This window comes from Macaca thibetana, chromosome 9 (genome assembly GCF_024542745.1).
Source record: "Macaca thibetana thibetana isolate TM-01 chromosome 9, ASM2454274v1, whole genome shotgun sequence".
Classification (NCBI taxonomy): domain Eukaryota; kingdom Metazoa; phylum Chordata; class Mammalia; order Primates; family Cercopithecidae; genus Macaca; species Macaca thibetana.
The window spans coordinates 28722339-28731068 of NC_065586.1; the positions used below are offsets into that span (position 1 = coordinate 28722339).

Sequence of the window (8730 nt, forward strand, 5' to 3'; positions counted from 1 at the left end):
ACTTTTTCCCACAATTATTTATTATTATTACTGAGACAGAATTTCTCTCTTGTTGCCCAGGCTGGAGTGCAGTGGCGTGATCTCGGCTCACTGCAACCTCCACCTCCTGGGTTCAAGTAATTCTTCTGTCTCACCCTCCCAGGTAGCTGGGATCACAGGCATGCACGACCAGGCCTGGCTAATTTTTTTGTATTTTTAGTAGAGACAGAGTTTCACCATGTCGGCCAGACTGGTCTCAAACTCCTGACCTCAGGTGATCCACCTATCTCAGCCTCCCAAATTGCTGGGATTACAGGCATGAGCCACTGTAACCCGGCCTTCAATTATTTATTATTAATATCTCATTTTTTTTGTTGATAGCACACTTTATTACTAATAGCTCATTTTCCATGCCATTAAAGATTTTTCTATAACAATATTTTTAATGGTTTTATTATATTTCTTTCCATAGAAGTTACATAATCTAATTAATTAATTAATTTCCTGTTGTCCCCCATGTATGCTGTTTCCAAGTTATCTTTTTTAGCAATATCACACCGATGTATACTCCTAGAAATGTAAGATAGTATCTATTTCCCCATAGATCAGCTACAAAGGGTATAATCATTTTTTAAAAACTTAAATCAATTTAGTAGGTAAAGAAGGCATCTCATTGCTGCATCTTTTTAGTAACGTTTGTAGGGCTCACCAGATTTTCAAATGTTTATTGGCCAGTTGTATAGTTTTTGTAAATTTTACCTTTTGCTCTTCGCCTGTAGCATTTCTTTTTTCCAATTACTTATAAGAGGTCTTAAGACTATATTATCAATGTGATATGTTGCAAATAAATTTAACATGTTGTCATCTGCCCTTAAATTATATTTATACTACACTGTAGCCTAGGTGACAGAGACCCTGTCTCTAAAAAACCAAAATGTATTTAAAGTTCTTTTTTCTTTTTTGACATATAGAAAAATTTTAATTTGAATGTTATCAACATTGCTGAAGCCTGAAAAAAGTAAAAAAATATGTAAGCCACTATCTCTCTCTTTAAGGAACCTACAATCCAATTGTGGAAATAAGAGATAAACGCATGTAAAATAAACAATGCAATATTTTAAAGCAGCAACTTTTCACAAAGAAAGGGAGTAGCTACCAGGAGATAGGCTTACCCAGAGTTCTGAAAAGCCCCTTTGGCCGGGCACCATGGCTCATGGTGTGCGTCTATAGTCCCAGCTACTTGGGAGGCTGAGGTGGGAGGATTGCTTGGACCCGGGAGATCGAGGCTGCAGTGAGCTGAGATCGCGCCACTGCACTCCAGCCAGGGCAACAGTGCGAGACCCTGTCTCAAAAATAAATACATAAATAAACAAAAATGAAAAGCCCCTTAGATGCTATTGATCATCACTCTTCCCCTCCCTTAGTTGGTAACCAGAGGTCTCAATATAACTGACCAGGAATAAAGAGTGTCTCCAAGTGGTGTGTAATTAATATGTGATACTTGGGCCTCCCCTCCTGACACCTGGAGACATTTTCTCTTTTCTGGTCAACAGACTGCATACCTGTGCCAGTACCTTTGATAATATCAGTGATCTAAACTGTTTATTTAGAGTTTGTGAAAGGTTAGAAAAGTATCTTGAAAAGAATTTTGGAAGAAAGAGAGTGAACATTAACTCTAATGATTTTCTTTTTTGTACCCTTGAAATTATATTGTGTTATGTTCCAGCATTAAGGATTTTGCCGGTCTTTGTGGCTCTCTTAGTATCTTGTAGAGTACCTAGCACATTTGTCAGAATTTGTGATGCTTTTTAAAGACTCAAAGCCAATGAGACCTGGTTATCTGTGGGGTGCTGCTATGGTGTGAATGTTTGTGTCCCTCCACAATTTATGTTATAACATGATCCTGGCCAAGCACGATAGCTCACACCTGTAATTCCAGTGCTTTGGGAGGACGAGGCGGAAAGATTGCTTAAAGTGTGGAATTCAAGACCAGCCTGGGCAACATAGTCAGACCTTTGTCTGTATTAAAAATTTTTTTAATTAGCTGGGCATGGTGGTGTGCACCTGTAGTCCCAGTTACTTGGGAGGATGAGGTGGGAGGATTGCTTGAGCCTGGGAGATTGAGTCTGCAGTGAACCGTGATTGTGCCACTGCACTCCAACCTGGACAACAGAGTGAGACCCCATTTAAAAAAAAAAGAGAGAAAGAGAAAGAGAGAAAGAAAGAACGAAAAGAAAAGAAAAGAAAGAACCCATCAAATGCAATAGTGTTAGGAGATGGAGCCTTTAGGATTTGGTCATAAGGGCTCTGTCCTGAGTGGAATTAGTGCTCTCAGAAAGCTCAAGGAAGCCTGTTTGGCCTTTTTGCTGTTTCAGTATAGGCAGACACAGCATTCACGTCTTCTGCCACATGAGAGCTCATCATGGAAGCAGAAAGCAAGCCCTTTCCAGACACTGAACCTGCCAGTGCCTTGCTCTTGGACTTCCCAACCTCCAGAACCGTGCAAAATAAATTTCTATTATTATAAATTATCCAGTCTAAGGTATTTTGTGAACGCAGCCTGAACTAAGGCAAGTGTGTACAGTGAGAGGATTCAAGGAGCGAGGACTACGGTTAAATGAACTGGTTGCAGCCCTTTCTAACTCCGCTGCTGCCATGGCTCCTGTGAAAAAGCTTGTGGCAAAGGGGGGCGAAAAAAAGAAGCAGGTTCTGAAGTTCACTCTTGATTGCACTCACCCTGTAGAAGATGGAATCATGGATGCTGCCAATTTTGAGCAGTTTTTGCGAGAAAGGATCAAAGTGAACGGAAAAGCTGGGAACCTTGGTGGAGGGGTGGTGACCATCGAAAGGAGCAAGAGCAAGATCACCGTGACATCTGAGGTGACCTTCTCCAAAAGGTATTTGAAATATCTCACCAAAAAATATTTGAATAATAATCATCTATGTGACTGGTTGCGCATAGTTGCTAACAGTAAAGAGAGTTACGAATTACATGACTTCCAGATTAACCAGGACGAAGAAGGGGAGGAAGATGAGGATTAAATTTCATTTATCCGGAATATTTTGTATGAGTTCTTGAATAAAACTTGGGAACCAAAAAAATAAAATAAAATGAAATAACCTGGGTTGCATGAATCAGGAACAGAAATTTGAGCAGGCAGTTGCCCAGGGTAACTCAGGCCTGGGTGGTGGGGGATGGATGGAGGCCTCCCGGTGATACATTCCTCTAGATCGGTCTGCAGAGCAGCAGGAGGCCTCTAGAGAGCAGAAGCTTTTTCACGTTAGGTAGACTTCAGCCAGTGGGGTGCTGGTAAATATTTAACAACTGGGTCTCTGGGGAAGCATAGTCCTGGTTTGAAGCATTTGCTGATTTCTGTGGTATAAATACTCCCAGTGTGGAGTATTGCAAGCTCTCACTGTGAAGGAAGCCACTGAATGTGCAACTGGAAAGAGATGCGTGCCGTGTGCTCTCGTGAGTTGGTGTGAGCTGACAGCATCTTGTTTCTGTGTAATGTATTCATTTATTCTTTCATTCATGGCAGGACCACAAGCAGTTCTTGAGGCAGGAGCCAGTGGGGGCAGAATTTAGTATCCCATGGGAGGCCAGGAGCACAAAGCAGACAGTGTGTCCAAGCACCAGCCCCACACGCTGGAATCGGGGCTTGGCTTAGAGGCAGGAAGACGTGGTGCTGAGTTGAAAAGCTGGGGCAAGTTTCAGTCATGACAGTGGGGGAAGAAGACTGATTGAGGGGCTGCAGTGGGGCCCGGCACTCTTCCCTGGCCAGTTTCAAAACTGATGTCATGACCCAGTGATTGATGTCCTTGAAGCTCTGGATGTCTGTTCTCGCCTGCTCAACCTGGCTCCGATACAACCAAGGGATATTGGCTAAGGGAGAGAACAGCAGGGAGCCCAAAACCAGGGGCCAGGCAAGATAAGGACTTCAGTAAACACCCAGCACATGAATCTGATGTCTTCATTTACCCACATATGAGGGAATGGAGTATTCCTATTATTACAATATTTCGCCCTTATCAGGAGTTACATTATCACCTAATTTATTCAACCAACAAATATTTTTAGATGAACAGGAGAGACAAGAGTTTGCCGTTGTGGAGGCTGCATTCTTGTTGAGGAGACAGATAATAGACCATTTATAATAGCACCAAATTGTTTCTGATGGAGACAAAGGCTAGGAAAGGCTGAGGGAGGGGTGGCAGAGCAGGGACCGGAGATGTGTCCCCTTATCCAGGGTGGTTGTGTTCTGTCTGAGAAGATACTGGGGCTGAGCAAGAACGATGAGAAGGAACCCATCATTCAGCGTGGGGCAGAGGCAGAAGATAAGGCAAGTGCCAAGGTCCTGAGGCGGGAAGAAGAGGAAAGGAAGCCCAGCCTGTCTGGGGAGAAGACAGGAGGATGGAAAGCTGAAGTGTGGTGAGAGACAGGGAGGGACAAGATGAAGTCAGAGGGATGGTGAGCTCCTGATCTGTAGGGTCTTGAAGGTCAAATGAACAGTTTGAATTTGGTTCTAGGTGAAATGGAAAGTCCCCCAGGCAATGCCATTTTCCTGGTTCATGGACTCAGACTGGGAAATGGCAATGCCTGGGAGGTCCACCCCATCCCCTGACTTACTGAATAAGAATATAAGAATCTGTTTTGCTTGTTTGTTTGTTTTTCTTTTTTTTTTCTTTTTTTTTTTTTTTGAGACAGAGTCTCGCACTGTCGCCAGGCTGGAGTGTAGTGGCACACTCTCGGCTCACTGCAACCTCTGCCTCCTGGGTTCAAGCGATTCTCCTGCCTCAGCCTCCTGAGTAGCTGGAACTACAGGTGCCCGCCACCATACCCAGCTAATTTTTGTATTTTTAGTAGAGACGGGGTTTCTCCATGTTGGCCAGGATGGTCTCCATCTCTTGACCTTGTGATCTGCCCACCTTGGCCTCCCAAAGTGTCGCGATTACTGGTATGAGCCACCACCCCTGGCCAATAATCTGTTTTAACCAGGTCCCCAGATGGTTCTCATGTACTGTAATTATCTGCTCAGGGTATCATAACAAAATACCATAGACTGGGTGACTCGGACAGCAGAAATTTATCTTCTCACACTTCTGTAGGCTGGAAGTTCAAGATCAGGGTGCTAGCGTGGTCAGGGGCGGGGGAGGGCCCTCTTCCTGGCTTGCAGCAGGTCACCTTCTGACCGTGCCCTCACATGGCAGAGAGAGAGAGAGAGAGAGAGAGAAAGATTTCTCTCTCTTTTCCTCTCCTTATAAGGCCATAGTCCTGTTGGATTAGGTCCCCACTCTTAATTTGACCTTAATTAGTTCCTAAAGACCTTGTCTCCAGATGTCCCCTTGGAGAATAGGGCTTACACATATTAATTTGGGACTGGGATATAATTCAGTCCTTAGCTTGTACATTGCTTTTGAGCAGCGCTGAGTTAATATTAGTAATTCTCAAACTTCAGCATGCATGAAAATCACCTGGAGGAATTGAAACCCAGAGTCTTGGGGCTTCATGGATTCTTATTCGGTTGTTCTGAATCTGATTCAATAGTTTCACCTGAGGGTTTTCATTTCTAAGAAGCTTCTCGATGCTGATATTACCATTCCATGGGCCATACTTTGAGTAGCACCAAATTAGACAATAAATTTGGGTAACCAATTTTCAAAAAAGTAAAATATCATAAGGTAGTCTAAACTTAGTCTTTTAAAAATTCAGTTGTTCTGAAGATGTTTCATATTTATTATTTTATTTTATTTTATTTTTGAGATGGAGTCTCACTCTGTCACCCAGGCTGGAGTGCAGTGGCACCATCTCTGCTCACTGAAAGCTCAGCCTCCCAGGTTCACGCCATTCTCCTGCCTCAGCCTGCCAAGTAGCTGGGACTACAGGTGCCCGCCACCATGCCTGGCCAATTTTTTGTATTTTTAGTAGAGACAGGGTTTCACCATGTTAGCCAGGATGGTCTCGATCTCCTGACCTCGTGATCTGCCCTTCTCAGCCTCCCAAAGTGCTGGGATTACAGGCGTGAGCATTTATACAATTTTTAAATATCATTTATTTTTAAATTATATGCAATTGTGCTGCATAATGACATTTTGTTCATAGATAGCTATGCTAGGGTGGCCCCATAAGATTATAATGGAGCTGAAAATTCATATCCCCTAGTGATCATAGCTGTCGTAATGTCAAAGTGCAATGCATTACTCACATGCTTGTGTGATGCTGGTGTAAGCAAACCAACTGTACTGCCAGTCATATAAAAGTCTAGCACATAAACGTAGGTACAATGCATAATACCTGATAATAACAAACATATATGTTACTGCTTAATGTATGTACTATACTTTTTAATGTTATTGTAGAGTATGCTCCTACTTATTCAAAAAAAGTTAACTGTAAAACAGCTTCAGGCAGGTCCTTCAGGTATTCCAGAAGAAGGCTTTGTTACCATCGAAGATGACAGCTCCATGCATGTTATTACCTCTGAAGACCTTCCAGTGGGACAAGCTGTAGAGGGGAAAGCAGTGATATGGATGATCTTGACCCTGTGTAGGCGTAAGCTCATGTGTGTGTCTCAGTTTTTAACAAAAATGCTTAAGAAAATATTTTTGTATAGCTGTACAGTGTTTGTGTTTTAAGCTGCTATTACAAGAGTCAGTTTAAAAAATTACAGTTCATAAAGTAAATAAGTTGCAGTAAGCTAAGGTTAATGTATTGTTGAAGAAAGAGAACTTTTAAAAATAAACTTAGTGTAGCCTAAGTGTGCTGTGTTTATGAAGTCTACAGTCGTGTACAGGAACGTCCGAGGCCTTCACATTCACTCATTCACTGGCTCACTCAGAGTGACTTCCAGTCCTGCAACCTCCATTCATGGTAAGTGTGCTAGATAGGTGGACCATTAGTTATCTTTTTTAATTTTTATTTTTTGAGATGGAGTTTCGCTCTTGTTGCCCAGGCTGGAGTGCAATGGTGTGATCTCAGCTCACCACAACCTCCACCTCCCAGGTTCAAGCGATTCTTCTGCCTCAGCCTCCTGAGTAGCTGGGATTACAGGCATGCGCCACCACACCCAGCTAATTTCCTATTTTTTTTTTTAGTAGAGACGGGGTTTCTCCATGTTGGTCAGGCTGGTCTCGAACTCCTGACCTCAGGTGATCTGCCCACCTCGGCCTCCCAAAATGCTGGGATTACAGGCGTGAGCCACCATGCCTGGCCTATTTATCATTTTTTCATATTTTTACTGTAACTTTTCTATGTTTAGATACGCAAATACTTACCATTGTGTTCTAATTGCCTAAAATATTCAGTATAATCTCCCGCTGTAGAGGTTTGTAGTCTGGGAACAATAGGCCACACCATGTAGCCTGGGTGTGGAGTAGGCTGTGCCGTCCAGGTTTACGAACGTGTACTTTATGATGTTCCTGCAATGACAAAATCACCTAATGATGATGTTCTCAGAATGTGTCTGTCGTTAAGCAGCACGTGTGTATGTATTTAAATTTTTAATTTTAACTGATTTGTTGTTATTCTGGCTAAGTGGAGTGTTACTTAGGTACTTTCCTTTGATCACCTGAAAGTGCTTTGCAAGCATTTTGTTAACCCTCAAATCTACTCCAGGGAGGATAGTAAATAAAATATTAAATGTGGAGAATGGACAGTGTTTTGGGTCACAGGTTTCTAAAACTGTGATAATCAAACCAAATAAGGGCGCTTATATGTCAGTCATGGTTTCTCCCGGTAACTGGCAGCAGCTAACTTAGTTCAGTTCTTCAAACACTGCAAGTTGTGAAGTTTAGCAACAATGATTTACAAAAGCTGCATTGTTTTTATTATACCACCATTTTACCTAATTATTTCTGGTATAAACCCCAGTGGAAACAATGCATATTTTGTTATAAAATTCCAGCCAGAAACTTTGGACCTCAGACAAGAAGGAAATTCTGGCAAAGCTTCCAGGGTAAAACTCTGGTATGCAAATTCCTACATACATAAAATGAAGAATTAATGTAAAATGTCGTGCCAAGAGCACACTACTTAATATTTGTGCGTTTCCTATTAAAGCTAACTTGCTTGGAGGATAACTGTTGTTTTTTTTTTTTTTTCCCTATGATTAAAAAAAGGTTGTTTCAATCATTGTCAGGTATAACTCATTTGGAAGTGTATCATTTCAAAATTCACCTAAAGAAAAGTTTAGGAGGCCAGGTTCAGTGGCTCACGTAATACCAGTACTTTGGGATGCTAAGGCAGACAGATAGTTTGAGCCTAAGAATTCAAGACCAGCCTGGGCAGCATGGCGAAACCCTGTCTCTACAAAAAATACAAAAATTAGCCGGAGGTGGTGGCATGCCTGTAGTCCCAGTGACTTGGGAGACTGAGGCAGGAGGATTGCTTGAGCCTGGGAAGTTGAAGCTGCAGGGAGCCATGATTGTGCCACTGCTCTCCAGCCTGGGTGACTGAACCCTGCCTCAAAAATAAAATAAAATAAAATAAATAAATAATTTTAAAAGAATTAAAAGAAATGTTTAGGAGCAAGGACAATGCATTTGCAGTTGGAAAAGACCATTCCTTTAAACAAGCTCAATGCTATTATATTTGTTAATAGGATGCTATTAACAAATTTATCTTGATGAGCACTCTGTCCCCAAAATGCAATTCATAGTTTTGAAGATAATTTGGAAAGGAGATAGTACTGTAAGCTTCACAGATAGGTTTTTCTTCCATGACAGTTTTTTAAATTAAACTTTTCATTTTGA

The 8730-nt window shown here is 41.9% G+C and overlaps 1 protein-coding gene across 1 annotated transcript; it reads left to right on the forward strand.

Moving 5' to 3' along the window:
• The first annotated feature begins 2609 nt into the window (after positions 1-2609).
• On the forward strand, positions 2610-3036 carry LOC126962304 (60S ribosomal protein L22-like). Its single transcript, XM_050803154.1, has one exon. It carries the CDS (start codon positions 2635-2637, stop codon positions 3019-3021), a length of 387 nt encoding a protein of 128 aa, XP_050659111.1. The 5' UTR covers positions 2610-2634; the 3' UTR covers positions 3022-3036.
• The last annotated feature ends 5694 nt before the right edge of the window (positions 3037-8730 follow it).